Here is an 18,756-nt window from a genome sequence, read left to right as displayed (position 1 = left end):
ATGAATCCATCTGTCCAAATATTAACTAAAAAGAAAGAAAAAGAAAAAGAAAGGTTGCTCGCAAGAACTTTCGATCCGGGTAAAATTGTCCCCTCCAAAAGATATATTCTACGCTTTGATTTATGGTCAAGTAGACAATAGGTCCCCACATATTCTGATTTTCTTAAACTCCTGTAAAGAAAACAGAGGTCACAAAGCCAACGCGTTTTGTGGCATCATATACCGCACGTCATCCTAGTTTCATCGAAACCGCTACGAAACCTACGAAGTATTTCGTCGTTAGGTTAATTTTCAACTCTACTTCTCTCCAGTCTTTATTATCTTTTTTAAAATTGCGATGCTAATCTAAACTTTCACTGTCAAAAGCTAAGGAAAACGACAAAGGGTTTCAGGGCAAAATTACTAGAAGGGCCTTATAAATTGGGTTGATAAAGCTTAGCTCACTCTGAAATTGAAGATTGACGATGAAAGTAGGGCTAGGGCTGGTTGAAAGATTTTTAGCGCTCTTTGCAAAATTTAAATTGGAATCTTCAAATTATCTAACATAACATAATTTTAAAAAATGTATCATAAATTGCTGCCATAAACAAGGTTGCAAGTGTATAAGGGAATATTTGTTGTAGTTGATATATTTTCCTTAAAAATGAAGGCAATATTATACAATATAATTTAGTTTTGTCAAATTAAATTGAGATTATTTTGAGTCAATAAATTGAATTTTATAATTTTCTTTAATCAAATAAAAACTTCATTAGATAAACTTCAACAATACAATCAAAGACATAAACAAGACATCTAAAATATCAATCCTAAGAGGTCAACAAACGAACATGCTAAAAGCAAAACTAACACGGACAAAAGCCGCATTAAAACTACTAGCCCACATTACCACAATTAACCATAAGCCCAAACAAAGCCCACAAATCAAACATAACCAAAACCCTAAAACAACCTATGAGCCTAAACGAACCCTATCACCATCACCTGAAGAAGCACCGTCACAGCCACACCCACCACCGCATTCGTAACAGATCTGAGAAAAATATGATTTCTAGCGATCTACTTGCTCATAAGAGCGAATAAATAAACGAAAACAACAACCTTGTTAAAGAACAATTTGGTGATTTGCAGCAACCTCCGTCAAAGACGATATAGAATCAAGTTTAGACAACATGAGCGACATTAGGGAGTGAATTTTGGGAGTAGGATTTGATTGAGATCATAGACTAAAATGGATTATACTAATATTATTAGATTATACTAGGAACCTTAATTAACAAGATGTTAATTTTTAAAAAAAAATATATAAAGACGAGGTTTGGTATGCTTGTGGGCGCTGACTGTCGAACTTTTCCATGCGGTAATGGAAAAGCTCTGATTCTACAGCTCAAATACCTCCCTTATGTCCAAACTTTTGGGGCCCACCACTCACTTTGCATTTTACAGCTTGGCTCACACACACACCCTCTTCTCCTCCTTCTCTAAGCTGCTTACTCGCTAAGGTTTGGATTTATCCACAACATGCTAACCCACAGTAACGCCACGCGTGTATCATATCCCACCGCCACGCGTCCCAAAAGATCACGTTCGTAATTTCTCCGGAATGTTCACCAATAGGATCTCGAAACGTGTCCTTCATCTTAATTGTAATTTCCATTTATATCAGCACAATACACTTGTTCACTTTTCCTTTTACGTTTAAAAATAGGCAGCGAGTATCCGATCCCTCGTATCACGTGCCCGCGCACAAAGCTCGTGGGATACGCATGAGCCCAAACCGTCAGGGCAAGGCGATGTTTTGCAAATGAACGAGGCTGTACGGACGTGGGTCCCGCCACGATCGTGGATAAATTCGTCTCGAGGTCATTTTAGATGAACCAAATAATCCGGTGCGAGGGGGTCATTTAATTAATTTTTGTAATTATAATTTTTTTGTGATAATTAATCATATTAAATGAAAATGAACAATGTCAAATCATTGATATAAAAAACTTGGAAGAAGGAATGAGTCCTTGCCTTCTATTTAAGAATAAAGACAAGTCTAATTGTATTTAAAAGATAGCAAAAAAATAATCCGAAACCCGAATGAGAAATTATTTTCTACTTCGAGTTGTATTGTAACCCATGCCGTATAAAGAGGAACTTGAGAGTTAGGTTAAATAATATAGAAATAGAATACAATGGAGCATTAAATTGGGGTTAAAAATTAAAAACTAATCACAAGATGAGGACAAAATGTTTGGTTTGGTGTATGGTAAACCCACCCCTTAATATCCTCCATTGCCATGCCGCCATGCAGGGAAATTGATCTGCGCTCAGAGTTCAGATGGTACCTTTTGTCAAAACAGTTGGGTCCCACAAGTTTCGGATTTTATCCACGACATGCTTGACCACGATACTTATGCAAACAACCATGTTTTCAAATTTTGTTTCCAGAATTTTCAAATAATTTCTTTTTTTCTTCTGCTTTTTCCGATTCTCTTTTCCCCAGTGCACAGGTCAGTTTTTTCTTTTACGTGTAAAACAGACAGAAAGCGTGTACGGACGAGGATCCCCACGCAAAGAATAAAATGAAGAAGCACATATTTTTGGATACGACACCAAATGTGCAACAACGACGAAAGCAAAGGCAAGGTGTAAGCCGTAAAAATCGCGGCTGGGATCGTCGTCGTTGCGGGATTCGGCCTAGGAGGTTTCAGTGGTCCTTTACGTTTGGAATGATTTCCTACCGACGTTTCGTTTTTTAATCGAAAAATCGTTTCAATTGCCAATGTCGCTACAAGTATTTATTTGTTACAACCATCTCTGCCATAAAGTTAATGTAATTATGAGTTGTTAATCATGATAATAAAAGTTATGCCAATTGTCATTTTTATTTGTATTAAATTCCATATGCAAATATCATTTCTTTTTTACATCAGGTAAATATATAGATATTTACAGATGTAAATAATAAAAAAAACTGAAAAGAAAGTAAAAAGAATGTGGGTGGAGTGGGAGTAAAAAGAGGAATGTGGATGAAATGGGGGAGTAACTTTCTCTATATAATTACTTAGGTGGAATTTTTTTTTTGGGTATTATATAATGTCAGGTGATTGATAGATACGCGCGCAACTGATTCATACACAATTATCTTAAATTGGTATTATATATTGTTTAGGTTAAAAACCTTAAAAAGTAAATAAAAATCTAATTTCACATATGTCATTATTATATTACGAAAAACAAATATTTATAATTTGTCAAGACATGCAATTCCTTCCCATAAACCTAGGTAAAAAGAGTTAACCTAAAAAATATGAAATCCTAATTATAAAATTGAGATTTAAGTCATCCACATAAATATTAGAAAAATATTAGTACACACACTTGCAACCCTTTCTTTGCATTTCTCAACTAAAATATAACTGTCGTCTCTCTACTTATCTTAAAAGCTAAACAGGCAATGCATAAAAATTTTCTTTTGCCGGAAAAATGCTAAAATCAGTAGCACCATTTTCAAAGTAAGTTTAAACAGAAAATATGACAAGGCTTTTATTATTATTAGCAGCCAAAGCGTCTTCTCTCCCAATAAAACAATGCCCGAACATTTGCCCAAAAACACGGTGGGTCCTCTCTAAGCAATGGTCTCGGAAATGCGGGGAGGGCAAAATCGGCATTTCTTAAAACAAGAAATTAGCCGCCTTCATCCCACGCCTTCCTTTGTACGTCTTCGTTTTCTTTGATTATAATAACATGCATATACACACCCACTCCCCCTCTCACACTAAAGTTCTCTCTCTTCACTTCCCCCCACAACTCCGCTCTCTCTCTCTCTCTCTCACATCATTTTCTCTCTCTAGAAACCAGAACGACAAGAGACTCGATGTCTCAACGTGGCCGAGGCCGAGGCCGCCATTACGACCAGTCGTCTGGCTCCGACGCCCCGTCGTTTCATCGCGGCGGAGGTGGCGGAAGACGCGGTAGAGGACGAGACGGCGGTGCTCCACCGTCGTTTCCGTCCGAATCGGGTCCCAGCCAGCGCGGCCGAGGTAGAGCCGGCGGTTCTGGCGTCGTTGCTCCGGCGCCGGTTCAAGCTTACGCTCCTCCACCGCCGTCTCAAACTCACGCTCCTCAACCGCCGGCTCAAGCTTACACTCCTCCGCCCGCTACGGTTCAGGCTTCGTCCAGTTCGGCTCCTCCGTCTGCGGTGGCTCCGCTGATCGCTGAGATGGAGCAGAAGCTCACATTGACGACACCTCCACCGGCGTCGTCCAAGGCCATTAGACTTCCGGCGAGGCCAGGATTTGGGACGTTGGGGACGCGGATTCAAGTGAGGGCTAACCACTTCTTGGTGGAGGTTAAGGAGAGAGATCTCCATCACTACGATGTAAGCCTCTTTGTTATTAATTTCTATTTGCTTTTTGATAAGTTTTCCCTTTTAATATTTCTGAGTTTATCTCTCTCATGTCCATTTTGGACTCTTACTTGTTGTTTTGCGTATGCTTTTATTTTTTCGATATCTTTTGTTTATTCCTTTTTGTTTCTGTAAAAGTTATTTTATATTTCCATTTAAATTTTGCTCTGCTGTAGTTGTAAGCTTGACCGAGAATGGTGTTTTGGGACCCAAAATTTATTTGATGTTCCAAAAACTTTCTTTCGGAAGCAAAAACTATTTCATATTCTTCTACAAAATTTCTTTCATCCTCCCCTTTTTTCTCCACTGTTGTAAATTTGACTCGTAAAGGTGTTTTGATGTTTCGTAAACGACTTTTGTAGTCAAAATACTGAATAGCAAACAAAAGCTAATCCAGAACCTTCTTTTCCGGTAAATTGTCTGTTATATTTTCTTTTTGTTTTAAATTGAACGGAAATGTGTTTTAGAAATATTTTTATATTTGAATGTTACTGAAACATTTGCTTGTATCAAATTTCTTTCGTATTTCCTCTACCACATTTCTGAGTCAGATTACTGAATATCAAAACACCTTTCATCGGAAGTGTCGTTAAAATAGGTTGCTGTTCAGTATTTTGACTCAGAAAGGTGTTGTGGGAATATTGCAAATGTTTTGGTATTTTCTGAGTGACAGTAGTAAGAAACTTTGTTTTAGAGACAGTTCTTTTTATCTCCAGAAAACTCAAATTGTTTTGAGATTTGATGTTTCGGCGTATTTTTTTGCTCTGTTTCACAAGATTATTATTTGTTCTCTGTTTTGTGGTTATGGGTGGGGTTGTCTTGACAATTTCATTTGGTGGCTTTAGGTGTCAATTACCCCTGAAATTACTTCAAAAAAGACCAACAGAGATGTGGTTAAACAGCTTGTTCATCTGTACAAAGATTCACACTTGGGAAAGAGAACCCCGGCTTATGATGGTATGAAAAGCATTTACACAGCTGGGCCATTGCCATTTGTCTCTAAAGAGTTTGTGGTCAAGTTGGGTGAGAGAGATGGTCGTGATGGGTCTTCTGGTTCCAAAAGGTATTTTCGGATGAGAGTTTAGTGTGTTGTGTTTGTTTCCTTTTTGGATTTTTTATAGTTGGCTGTTCTCTGAATATTTTTATGTTATGTTTGAATGACTTGCAGAAAGGACAGAGAGTTTAAGGTGGCTGTAAAATTGGCCAACAAACCAGACCTTCATCAATTACAACAGTTCTTAAACAGCAGGCAACATGAGTCGCCTCAAGAAGCCATACAAGTTCTTGATGTTGCTCTTAGGGCCGCACCATCTGACAAGTATTAGTTTCCGTTTGTTAGAAAGAGCATATGATTTCTGATATCCTTGTATTAATCATTTCCTAACTTGTGATAGTTTGAATGTTGTATTTTCTATCATAGGTACACTGTCATTGGGAGGTCTTTCTTTGGCATTGAGCTTGGGCCGAAAGGAGAACTTGGTGATGGTCTCGAATATTGGAGAGGATTTTACCAGAGTTTAAGGCCAACACAGTTTGGACTTTCCTTGAATATAGGTTTTCCATTTACCTAATTGCAGCTGTTTTGAGAATCATACTAAGCCGAGTAACAAAAATGCCTTGCCTAATACTTTAATTCATATGTTGCAGATGTATCGGCCAGATCTTTTTATGAACCCATTCTGGTGACTGAATTTGTTAAAAAACATTTTAACTACAGGGATCTATCCAGGCCTTTGTTTGATCGTGATCGTTTGAAGGTATTCACAATTCTTTTTTGGTCTGGAATGCGGTTTTTAGAGGCAAATTGCGAAGAAGTAGAGTAATATAAAGAAGAGACACTCTGTTAATTCAACAGCTTTTAAATTATTTTCTAATTTTCTGAACGAGAAGTAAAAGTTGGTCATAATATTTTTATAGGTTAATTGGATATTTTTATGTGCAGCTGCTAGTATTTGGGCTCAATGGGTTAATTTTAGCATGCAATCAGTTGCTTATAATGCATTGTCTTCAAGGCCCCTTATTGCAATATTTTTATTGGGGTATTCTTCTACTTGCAGGTGAAAAAGGCCTTGAAGGGGGTTAAGGTTGCACTTGCTTACAGGGATAATAGGAGTTATAGGATCACTGGAGTGTCCACAGAACCACTGAGCCATTTAACGTGAGTCTTGTAATAATTTATGCTTGTAGTTTGTACGTGTTAATATGTGCAGCTTGATAAGTAACTTAATATTCAACTTTGCAATTCAGGTTTACTTTAGAAGACAACCAAACCCAAACTTCAGTAGTTCAATATTATCGTGAGAAATACAATATTGTACTAAGAAATGTGGCTATGCCTGCTTTACAAGCTGGGAGCGATTCGAAACCTGTTTATTTACCTATGGAGGTACCTTTCTTGATATTTTAAGCATTTATTTTCCAGTTTGATTCTCTTCTAAGCATGGTACTAGTATTTAGGACATGATTGATTTATTTTCCTTTCTGGCAGCTTTGTTCAATTGTTGCTGGGCAACGATACTCGAGGAAGCTCAATGAAAGACAAGTCACAGCCTTACTAAGAGCGACTTGTCAACGTCCTAGCGATCGGGAGAGGAACATAAAGCAGGTCTAGCTGTGCTTTTCTTTTTTTATCTTGACAATGAATGTATTTCTTTTTTAATGTACATTGAGTTTTTATCTTGTCTCTTGGAATCATATTGGTGCATTTATGCAGATGGTTAAGCAAAGTAATTTTAATGGAGATCAACTGATCAAAGATGAATTTGGGATGCAAGTAAGAGAGGATATGGCTTTAGTTGATGCTCGAGTTTTGCCTCCTCCATTGGTAATGATTTGCCTCCATTTTTATTCAGGCACTACAAGCGTCATTGAACTTGTTTTCCTACTAATGTTTGTATTGAATGGCACAGCTAAAATACCATGACCAAGGTCGTGAAACAAGGGAAACTCCACGGATGGGGCAATGGAACATGATTAACAAGGTGAGGTAGTTGGTTTTTTATTCCTTAGATGAAGCTGCTGGTAAATTGTGCATCTGTCGAACTTTAATACCTGTGTCATAACTTCTGTGATGTGTTTTTTTTATATTGTCAAATCTTCAGTTTGGGTTTGATGGTAAGAAATCAAAGATTTCTGGAAAGTGATTTTGTAGCATTAGGAGGAATTCATATAAGATATGTTAATTTAGACTGTAAATATTTAAAATAACGTGTTTCTGGTTGTTCTTTGGTGTGGGGCTGCATCAAAAGTAAAAGAAGTTTTTGTTACTTACTTTTTGTTCATTGTGTGCTGGTTTTGTAGAAAATGGTAAATGGTGGAAGAGTGGATTTCTGGGCGTTTGTCAATTTCTCGGGATTGAGGGAAGATTTTAACTTCCGATTCTGTGATGATTTGGTGAATATGTGCAAAAGCAAGGGCGTGGTATGACTTTAATTCTTATTTCTTTCCATTCTTGCCTTGAAATATTTGTTTGTCGATTTTCTAACGATATTATCTTCCCAGGATTTCCATGTCCAACCTTTAATTCCCATAGAATCAGCCAATCCTAGGCAGATTGAGAAGGTGCTCAAAGATATTCATAGGGAGTCTACTAAGAGACTTGAAGAAATTGGACATAAGGGGAAGTATCTTCAGCTGTTGATTATCATTTTGCCCGATGTCACTGGGTCTTATGGTGAGAATCAAACGAGGACCAAAAGGCTGTCTTTACTTGCAAGAAAACTTATTTTTTATATATGATTTCTTATATCCCTTTTTTTATAGGGATGGTTAAGCGAATATGTGAAACTGAGCTTGGAATTGTGTCTCAGTGCTGTCAGCCTAGGGCAGCATCCAAGCTTAGTAAACAATATCTTGAAAATTTAGCCCTCAAGATAAATGTGAAGGTTTGTTCTTTATCTTTTGTGTTTCATGTTTCTCACTGTTTTCCTTGGGCATGCAAATTTTGACACATGGAATTTTATAATTTTGTAGGTTGGTGGAAGAAACACTGTTCTAAATGATGCCATTTTCCGGAGGATTCCTCTGGTTACTGATATCCCCACAATTATTATTGGTGCGGATGTTACTCATCCACAGCCTGGGGAGGACAGTAGCCCGTCAATTGCAGCTGTAAGTTCTGTCTTCAACTCTACTTTTAATGAAAACTTCTTGTGTTTTAACCTGTTAGTTTATTCCAACAGGTCGTGGCCTCCATGGATTGGCCAGAGGTCAGTAAGTACCGAGGAATTGTTTCTGCACAGGCTCACCGTGAGGAAATAATCCAAGATCTGTATAGTTTATATCAGGATCCTCAGAAGGGTTCAGTTCATGGAGGAATGATCAGGTATATATATATATCAGGAAATAATCTGAGATCAGTATAATTTATATCCAACATCTGCACCTGCGCCTTTCAATTGGCTGATAGTGAGGACATTTTCTTATCATGCTTATTGTCATTGTGTTAGGGAGCATTTTAGAGCATTTCGAAGATCAACTGGCCGAAAACCAGAGAGAATTATCTTCTACAGGTAAATTATGCATATGTTGAACTTCAATGCATGTGTCTAAACTTCTGTAATGTGTGTGTGTTTTTTTTTTCTTTCTTTCATGGTTGTGAAATCTTCAATATGTGTTTAAGGGTAACAAAAGCAAGATTTCTGCAATTGAAGTGGTTTTGCAGCATTATGAGGAATTCATATTGACATGTTAACTTTATAGTGTAAATATTTAAAATAATGTGTTTACTGGTTCAGTGATATGCAATGCGGCATCTGAAGTTTAGTATTTATTTTGATGGTTTTTTGACAGAGATGGAGTTAGTGAAGGTCAGTTTAGTCAAGTTCTGCTCTATGAAATGGATGCTATAAGAAAGGTATGTTGATTACTAGAATTCTACCATCATTTGTGGGGTTGGGTAGATTGATTGAAATATAAGATTTTAGAACATAATAGAATAACAAATTCTTGAGAAGGGTGACTTTTATTTAATATTTTTCACTATTTTTCCAGGCTTGTGCTTCCTTGGAGGAGGGATATCTGCCACCAGTTACTTTTGTAGTGGTGCAGAAAAGACATCATACTCGCCTGTTCCCTGCTGATCATAACAGACGTGATCAAATGGATAGGAGTGGCAATATTCAACCAGGTTTCAAATATTTTTGGTTCATTTTCATCAAATAAATATGATATTTTTTCCTCTTGGAGCACTAATTGTTTCTACCTTGTCTAGGCACTGTTGTTGACACCAAGATTTGCCACCCTACAGAGTTTGATTTTTTTCTTAACAGTCATGCTGGAATTCAGGTACTTTGTGTTGCTGACTTAAACATGCTAGTTGCATTTTGGTTGTAGGTTCCTTGACTGGTTTTGAGGATTTATTTGGTTCCATGCTCTTCTGAATTTGTAAATCTTCTGTTTTGGTATATAATTTCAACCGTCTTGTCTATTATGTGTGTAGGGTACTAGCCGGCCAGCGCACTACCATGTGCTGTTTGATGAGAACAGGTTCACTGCTGATCAATTGCAAAGTCTAACGAATAATTTATGCTACACGTGAGTTTACAATGATTTCAATTCTTGTTTTGTTTGGCACTTGTTGCGCATTTTGAAATTAGTATTTTGTTTGTTGACTTAACAAGTTTATGCGGTGTGATTTTTCAGGTATGCAAGGTGTACCCGCTCGGTTTCAATAGGTACAAACTTGTGTTAATTTTTTTTATATTCTAATTCATTTTCTGGAGCATATGCTTTTGCCTATTGCTCTCCACTGGTGTTTATGATGATTTTACGTGCAGTTCCGCCTGCTTATTATGCTCATCTTGCTGCATTCCGAGCACGATATTACATTGAGGGAGAATATTCCGATGTAGCCTCAACAACAGCAGGTTCGACAAGCGGCGGTGGAGGCAGCGGCAGCGTGCTGATTCGAGCCCTTCCTCAGATCAAAGAAAATGTTAAGGATGTGATGTTTTACTGCTGATTTGGGAGAGAATACTTTTGGGGGTGGTAAAGCTGGTTTGCTGCTTTTGGGCGATTGCGTTTTGTTAGGCCCCTCTTTGGTATATGACATCTTTACAGACACAGTGAATATGGTTTCCTTGTAACTATAATGGCCCTATGATTTTGTAGATCTGGCCTTTTATCCTTACCTATTTTGGAGCTGCTGGATATGACTCGGTTTCAATAGATACAACCGCCAATTTCTGTAATTGGATATGAATTTGTTCATATTTTAATAGGCGAGGAGACGGTTTTGAGATTTTGCGAATTGAGTTATAGTACTTGTCCGGTGGCCTTTTTCAAACAGATTTGGCTAAAACCAAGCCCATCGCATGAATTGTTTTGAGCTTGTTTTAGTAAATCAACGGCAGTTTGTAATTTACAAGAAGTTAAAAGCCTCTTTGTTATGTTATAAATAGACTTTGAGTGTGTTTCTAAAGTCCATTTTATATAAGGGGTTTTTTTTAAGAATTTGAGCCCTTATATTGGGTATATAGTGAATCTACACTGCCTTTCATTCCAAATCTCAACTCTTTCTTTCTTCCTCCAGTTTCTCTCCCAACTAAAAACATCAAGCTGCGGTAGACAAAGAGCCTGATGTTCTGTGATTGTTCTGACTCCCATTCTCACCTCTTTCTTTCTTCCTCTGGTTTTTCTCTCCCAACTAAAAACATCAAGCCGCGGTAGACGAAGAGCCTGATGTTCTGTGATTACTCCGACTCCTGCTCAATATCTTGCTCTTCCACTGTGCACCGCATAGCTTCCTTCCGGTGTTGGAGCCTAAGGTTGAGCCGGAAATCTGAGTAATTGGAATCTCTTTCAATGGAGTTTTATGCATAAAATAGTTAAGTCAACTCTGAGTGTGTGAGTGTTTGGACGAAGAGTTTCAAACATATATAATTGTTTGACTTTTCTATTTGATTGATGGGATTCAATCGTGTGCACATATATAATCATGTCCCAGTGTTATAAGTTTGTTTTTGGCTCTCACTCTTCTCTTGTGGGTGTTTTCGCCCTTTTCACATATATTTCTCTCTCTTGCTAGTCCTACTTTGATCTTATTATAGAGTTTAGAATTATGCCTTTGTGCCTTGGGCATTTTGTTTGCTTAGGGCTTTGGTTGGTGCGACCACTGAACCACTCAAGTCACTTCAAATTTTGTAAACATTTCCAATTTGCCAAGCCGACTACTCTCTTAAGATTTAAATTCCGTGTTGAAGTTACAGCCCAATTAATACACGACACGAAGCAAATTTTGTATAAACTAATATCCCATTAAACCAATTACATGTAAATGTAATTTACAACGTGTTAACAGGGCAATGTGTAATTCTACTCGGACTCAGAACACAAGAAAGAGAGAACCCGCAAACCTATTGCAACTGAACAGCCAAAGGGGGTTATGAAGATTATAACATAAGGTCTTGCCGGTTGCTATAAATATAAACCAGCAAGAGACTACATATACAATGGAAAAAAAATAGACAAAAAAAAGAATGGTAGCCCCATATATCTTCAAGTTTATGCTATAAAAACAGGAAGTTTCCTTGCTGAGATACGATGAGCACAAGGAAGGCCACTATGCTTGCTGGTATCAGATCGTAGGGATGGAGATGCAACGAACTGCTGTCACTTATCTGTCCTGCATTGACATATTCACTTTTTCCGGTTTTACTTGTTGCAGAGACGTTAACGGACATTGAACCTAAAACGATAATGCACCGTATCAAAGTTTAGTGTGGCATAATCTAAAAGCATGGACAGTGGATAGCAGACAACCAATGATTGCATAAAATTGATTTCCGGCAGGATTACTGAAACTTACAGTCATAGTTAGCCCATCCAATTCGTTGACCACCCAAATCATAAACAATGATTTTGTCTTTTAGCACAAGGTCTGGCAAAAGGAAGATTGAAATAATGTTAACGTACATAGATATGACACCGTTATGCATAAATAAGGGCAAGGGTTTTAGGGTGGAGAAAGCAGGAGAAAAAGAGAGAGAGTTGTACCAAATATGATGATAGCGTAGGTGAAAAGAATGTATTAAAAATTCTCATGCACAATGATTTCTACTCTAATGTATGTCCACTGACAAAGCTCATGAGATAATGGAATATCAACCTCGAAAGGAACTGTCTAGAGCCTACAAAACTAATTAGTCAATACAAAGTTTCCAATTTGGCGTCTATACCTCCTAAAATCGTTATCCCTGAACCTTGAAGTTTCTGAAGGCCAATGCACCACCTCGCAGCACCACTCTGTAATAATAAAATTAGCCATCTCAGCTAAAGATTCAGACAGCAAGACTACAGTTGTACAAGGTGATAAAGAAAGAATAAGCATGTATAATTGGAAAACCATTTCCCCTTTCCAATAAATACCAGTGCTAAATGCTCCGAGTGGGAGCAACCATTAATGCAGCAAGTAGTGAAGAAAAATTCGCAGGATGAATACTAAGGAATAGTCAAGGCAGACATATATGCAATTGTAGAATCAATCATAAGGCCTCTTCAATAGAAGCAGATGCATTTCACCCCAACTCAACAGCATTTTGGGTGAAAAAAAAATGTCCAAGCAAGTGCTTAGAAACTGAAAATAACTAAACAGAAAACTTACAATAGATCCCTGCTGTATAAGGTAGTCCTGAGGTCTCAGAATCATGGATGCACCACCAGCAAAGTTTAAACTAACTTGAGGAAATATATCACTGACACTGAACAACAAATAAGCATACATTTTAGAGTAAAATCACTGCAAAAGAGAAAGCACTGAAGGAAGAAAGAATGGAGAAAAAAATCCAGAAAGTTAACCTGGAGGTAATTAAATAACACTGGTTTCCGTTTGAAACAACAGGGTGCACGGATTGTGAAACAGAAGCAGTAATCTGCACGACAAGAAAAAATATATATAATTCAAGATACTTCTAACTTATGCTTACCCAAATTTTCTGAAATTTAAAACTCAGTCTCATCACCAGAAAGGTTGACTAGATAAACATGTCAAAGAGCATGAAGTTTTCATTTATTTCACTTGAATCATCAGAATTATGGTCTAAACAGACTAATTTTGACTAGGAAATCACACAAGTCATAACTAAGACTTACAGCACTGATAAAAGGATCATAAGCTTCTGCTGCAAGGTATGCCAAAGTTGTACCAGAATCAACTATGGTTCCTCGATTACTTGATGTTGCAAACACTGATGGATCAATTTGTAATATTTGCCCATTGACAGAAATGCTCTGCAGATTCAAATTATAATGAGGCCTGAAATATTTAATGTCCAAATGATTAGTCAAAACAGAGCAGTGAGGTTTATATGATCTAAATCTCATGGATTCTAGTAGAAAACAAAAACAAAATAAAAATTTCCTAACATTGAACCTATTGGAATTGAACTACAAGTTAATAAGTTTGTAGAGAAGTATGATGTCCAATGACTAGTTAACTTGTCGAGGATTCCAAATGGTCAAGTGACCTTCCATTTTAATGTCGTACTCAAGGCTCTTTCTTTTCATACAAAAACAATCTTCTGAAGGTAGTTTCTTTGTGTTTCCATAATTGTTAGGTTTCAGTTGAACTATAATTTACTATAACAGAGAGGGATTTACATTTGATTCCTTGACGATAGTGAAAATAACAGAAGGCCAGAAAATAGTATTGGGTTCAGGGTAACATTGTAAGATGTGCAGTGTAATCATAATATAAAGGAACGTACTGTGATGGGACGAGCGGGCTATAGACTATATTTGGTTCCACAATCTCGCCGATAACCAATATACCTCCACCACCATCATCTCCCCTCAAGCAGTGGGAGAAGACGTTTGGTGCTACTCCTTGTGAAGCCAATTGAGAGATGACAGACATACCCTGTTGGCCAAACCCAAAGATCCCATCAACTGCTCTATCTGACTTTGTCAAATCACCAGTCTGCAAGGTGCTACACCTGTTTTTACCATCCTAGAGAATGACTTTCAAGATTCAAGAAAAATGTACAAAGAGTATAAATCAATTATTTAACTGGGAAAGATTAGTTATAACTCACCCAAAGACAATGGAAGCTGAAGCATTTTGTGTTACAGAACCCTCAAGAATCGTCTCAAGGTGCAACAAGTCTGATACATAATAGCCTGATGTCCCACTGCCATCTCCATACTGGAATGTGTATGAACACTGGTTACTCTGAGTGGAACAACCTGAATCTGATGATTGAATGCCAAGACTGCATCTTCGATCCGAACAAGAAATGAATTGTGATGTTGATGAGCTTTGAGGATCAAACAAATTGAGCTCAATCTGTAAGAATTACAAGCAACCCTTTTGAAAATTGTAGCAGCACATGGCTCCTAAGCTTTCACAAACTCGGAGAGACTGAAACTATAAATGCAATTTTGAGAGCAAACAAATGTGATTTTACCTGGAGTCCACTTGTTTCAGGGCAACCGTTGCAGGAACCACAACTGACCCACAGAACATCACTTCCAGTATCAATCTGCACATAATAATCTCTAGGAGGAGATCCCAATTGCAGTTTTGTATAATAGAGCCTGTAAAAGAGGAATAAATCCCAGGAAAGGCAACAGAATTAGTAAGAATCCTCCAAACGTTAAAATGATAGATACCACTACCGCTGCAACAGTAAACTTGAAACTGAACAGAAGCCAAAGCAAATCCAAAGCAAGGAACTTGCAGAAAATGAGCAAAAAACTTACAGAAATTTTAAAGAAACAAATGAAGAAAGAAGAGATACTTAACAAACAATCACAAAAGGGAACTAATTACAAGGAAAGAACCCAATATAAAAACGGAAACCGGTATCCACAAAACCAAATCAAAACACATATATCCTTCACAACCAAACAAGTCAATTAAATGAAACGAAGCCAGAAACACACAAATAAAAGAAAACCCATCTCACAAAACCATAAAAGAAGAAGCACAGAAGGTGGCAAATTACCCAACGCGGAACGGATCGAAGGTTCCCCAAACAGGTAAATCAACGATACCATTAGAGGACTGAAGCATTCTTCCATGCCTGGCTCTGTCCCGAGCTCTGAGTTGACTCAACTCCACTCGGTGGCTATTAGGAAAAGCCCTCTCGAGGCTAAGGGCGGCCGGGAAACTACACAGCACCACAGCCGCCGACATCAGAATTGCGCCGGCGATTAGAATTCCGGCTGGAAAGCCCATTTTCGCGGGTCTGGGTCAGAATCAGACCTAAAAACCAATGACAACAATTATGGAAATAACAACAAAAGATTTAAGAGCTCAGAGCTTCCAAGAGCAGACAAGCCTCGTGTTGTTTTCTTAAACACTAATGTAGATTGAGGCAAGTATCTCTGTTGTGGGTTTTGAAGAATAAGGAAAGACAAGAGTCTTCTTCTTCTTCAGAGGGAGAGACAGAGAGAGAGAGAGATGGGAATTGAGGAAAGGTGCTTGCTCTGCAACAAGAAGTTCAAAATTGTGGAAATGGATTACGTTACCTTCCTTTATATTATTAATTTAATTTTGTTTATCTTTTTACTTTTGCTTTTATTATTTTTATTATTTAACTTTCATCATTCTTTTTTCTTTTACTTTTGAAAGTACATATTTTTTAGTATGCGCTGTGGACAAGTGGGATCTTCGATGCGGTTTCCTGTTTGGTGAGCTACAAAATCATGCGCGTAAGCCGTACGCCCTTTGCCTTTCTTTCTTAATTCAGCCTGAGTTTTATGGATGTTGATTGTTGTGGAAGAAGATGAACAAGTTGGTGATACCAGTAAGGGGAACTTTATAGCAATGCCACCTAAACTATATATGCTTGTTTGCATTTGTCACCTTAATGTATATTTTGTTGTAATGGCAGAAAAGTCTGCATGCAATGTGATCTCGATCTCTCTTTGTATCACGCGAGGGGAATTTCTCTTTATCTATTTAGTTTGCTTTGTCTATTTTTCATCCACAAAGATGACTGGTGATTCGTACGTGACCCATTTGAGTTGTGTTTTAACGTCTAAAATATCGATACACATTTTGTTTGAAGAATCACAAGCGAAACACATGCAATTTTTCAAATGAAAAAAATAGATGAGTTTAATCGTAGATGAAACATTGCAACAAGATTTTAGTTGAGATGCCAAATTGATTCAATTTTTTTAGTGGCAAATTGTAACAAAAGCTATAGTTCAAATGACATTAATTTAATTTTCCCCATAATTGAGAAATTCACAGCAAGTATCTTATTGAAAGGCATCTCATTATCCAAGCCTAGAAGTGTCGAACCGGCCAAATGAGGCAATTCTCTCAAGCTCCCCTTCATATATTAACCTTGGGGCAAAATTAACGAACTCATTGTTAAAGCTCTATTTACAAGTAAAAATAGTGCAACAAAAAAAAAAACTCCCACTTCATTAACCTAGAATAGTGATGAGGATTTAGTCTTTCCAATATGTAAACTGTCTTTTTTATATAATTTAAATATAAAGCTATGTAAACCCTCTTGCTTGGAAAGACTAAAATACCCTTCAAAATGGATGAAAAATTAGATGATGTTAAAGTCAGGTGATAAATCATGAATTTTCAAAACTTAAGGTGACATTTCGCTTAAATTTTTCTTTAAGGTGACAAATTGAAACTGATGTATAAGTTCAGGTGATATTTCTACAAATATCCCAATAACTAATTAAATAATAAATATATGTAATTCTAGAGTTGATAGGAGTGCACCACATAGACTTGATAGGAGTGCTCTTTATTGTAATTCTAGAGTTGAGTGGTTTGAGGACCCACTAGATATTATTGAAGACACTTTGATTTATGATGTATGTAATTGAATTAAGGCACCAAGTTCCCCCAATTTTTTCCATTGATAATAAAATATTCTCATACCGTCGAGGTTCTCAAAAAACAAAAAGCCCCAAGAATTCATTAAACTCTCAAGTCACAACCCAAGTAGCTAATTTTTATAGATTTAACCAAATACAATAGAGAAAAAAAAAAACCCAAGCAAAATCTGCGCCTAAATTCTAAAGTATTAAGCACAAAACCTATCATCTTCCTCTATTTCTCTACGATCTCTTCTACTTGCACCGTTCTACACATATGGATCTGTAATTAAACTCTTGGAATTGCAATAACCATTAGTTTTTAGTTAAGAATTATTTCTTTGGTTGTCAAAAGTTTGTAATGACTGTTTTTGAATCAATGCATGCATTATTGAGTACAAGGAGTACAAAGTACAAACCATGAAAATGATAATAAATTGACTTTTTTTGCTGACCGTACGATTTCATTTTCTTCAGCCTTTCTTGGGACATCCCTCCTCTGTGGTTGAAGAAGAGGGCCCAATGCCCACTGTTGCCTCCAAAGGAGCCGAAATCTTCCAATTCAACTATCTTTTTAAATGCCCATATAGCCCCTATCTTTGATATCAACTTTAGCAGAAACCAATGCACAATTATTTCTTCTTTTTGGCTAAAAGAAATGCACAATTATTTCACATTTTCCTTTACATGGTCGGTTTTTAAAGCTAAAGCAGTCCACGTTTTGCAGTCTCTCTTTTATTATATACTTATTAAAAGCAAAGCAGGTTTAACTTTTTCTAAATGACTAATTTACCCCCGTATACTTTTTGGTAAGGGGTATTGCTTTCTTCATTTTTCTTAATTTGAAAGCCATCCAATTCTGTTTTTCCAATACTTTTTTTTAATTATTAGGAGGCTTTTTTCCAACATTAGACAACTAAATGAAGGATTAGTTTTGTTCGCCGTGAGGCCAATGGTGTAGCTCATTGTTTAGCTAAATTTACTGTTAATTGTTCGCACCCATGTGAGTAGGTCGAGGTATACCTTGGTTTTATCTAGGATGCCTTTGGTGTCGATAGTTGTATTCGAGGTCAGGCTCTTTGCCCCCTCGTCCTTTTGCTTTGTTATTATGAGTACTCTCTCCATGTACGTGAGGCTTTTTTAAAAAAAAAGAAAAAGATTTGTTTAGATTGGAATTTTTTTAGTGGGTTCATCATACACTTTCACAAGTATAAAAGTAGAACTAATCAACTTGGATAAGCTCATTCTACTTTACCTGAATTTGAATTTCACTTCTCATAGTTTAGATTAAATTAAAGTAAAATATTACTTGTATATAAAAAATAAGAATTCTTGATAAATTTACAATTAAATAAGAAATATAATTTTGAAAAAATAGATTAAAAAGACATTGTTTTCAATTGAATCGATTTAATTAGGTCAGATGAAGAAAGTAAATAGGTTTAATTTAGAGTTGAAACACTCTTACTACTTTTCTGCTTTATCAGCAGTGAGACACCTGGACTTATTTTTTTGGTCGGCAACTTGGCAACGTCGCAGCCGCATTAGGAACAGAAACTGCATATTGC

General features: G+C 36.9%; 2 protein-coding genes across 2 annotated transcripts; one reads left to right on the top strand and one right to left on the bottom strand.

The window, feature by feature from the left end:
• Positions 1 to 3,746: 3,746 nt before the first annotated feature.
• AGO5 (Argonaute family protein) lies at positions 3,747 to 10,646 on the top strand. Its single transcript, XM_088254045.1, has 22 exons — positions 3,747 to 4,369; positions 5,242 to 5,459; positions 5,565 to 5,714; positions 5,817 to 5,950; positions 6,044 to 6,153; positions 6,454 to 6,554; positions 6,644 to 6,782; positions 6,885 to 7,001; positions 7,110 to 7,220; positions 7,306 to 7,377; positions 7,697 to 7,816; positions 7,898 to 8,069; positions 8,159 to 8,280; positions 8,369 to 8,506; positions 8,578 to 8,720; positions 8,845 to 8,907; positions 9,188 to 9,251; positions 9,389 to 9,524; positions 9,609 to 9,682; positions 9,837 to 9,931; positions 10,040 to 10,071; positions 10,174 to 10,646. Exons 1-22 carry the CDS (start codon positions 3,866 to 3,868, stop codon positions 10,356 to 10,358), a joined length of 3,000 nt encoding a protein of 999 aa, XP_088110171.1. The 5' UTR covers positions 3,747 to 3,865; the 3' UTR covers positions 10,359 to 10,646.
• Positions 10,647 to 11,631: 985 nt separating this feature from the next.
• LOC110755309 (Eukaryotic aspartyl protease family protein) lies at positions 11,632 to 15,853 on the bottom strand. Its single transcript, XM_021956494.2, has 10 exons — positions 15,340 to 15,853; positions 14,800 to 14,929; positions 14,428 to 14,678; positions 14,101 to 14,328; positions 13,487 to 13,649; positions 13,193 to 13,266; positions 12,999 to 13,095; positions 12,574 to 12,640; positions 12,204 to 12,275; positions 11,632 to 12,083 (listed from the first exon to the last, which is right to left on the bottom strand). Exons 1-10 carry the CDS (start codon positions 15,570 to 15,572, stop codon positions 11,905 to 11,907), a joined length of 1,494 nt encoding a protein of 497 aa, XP_021812186.1. The 5' UTR covers positions 15,573 to 15,853; the 3' UTR covers positions 11,632 to 11,904.
• Positions 15,854 to 18,756: the final 2,903 nt, after the last annotated feature.

This window comes from Prunus avium, chromosome 6, assembly GCF_965620075.1.
Source record: "Prunus avium chromosome 6, drPruAviu1.hap1.1, whole genome shotgun sequence".
In the NCBI taxonomy this organism is placed as follows: domain Eukaryota; kingdom Viridiplantae; phylum Streptophyta; class Magnoliopsida; order Rosales; family Rosaceae; genus Prunus; species Prunus avium.
Note: the sequence above shows the minus strand (reverse complement) of the source record. Positions and strands in the feature narration are given on the sequence as shown.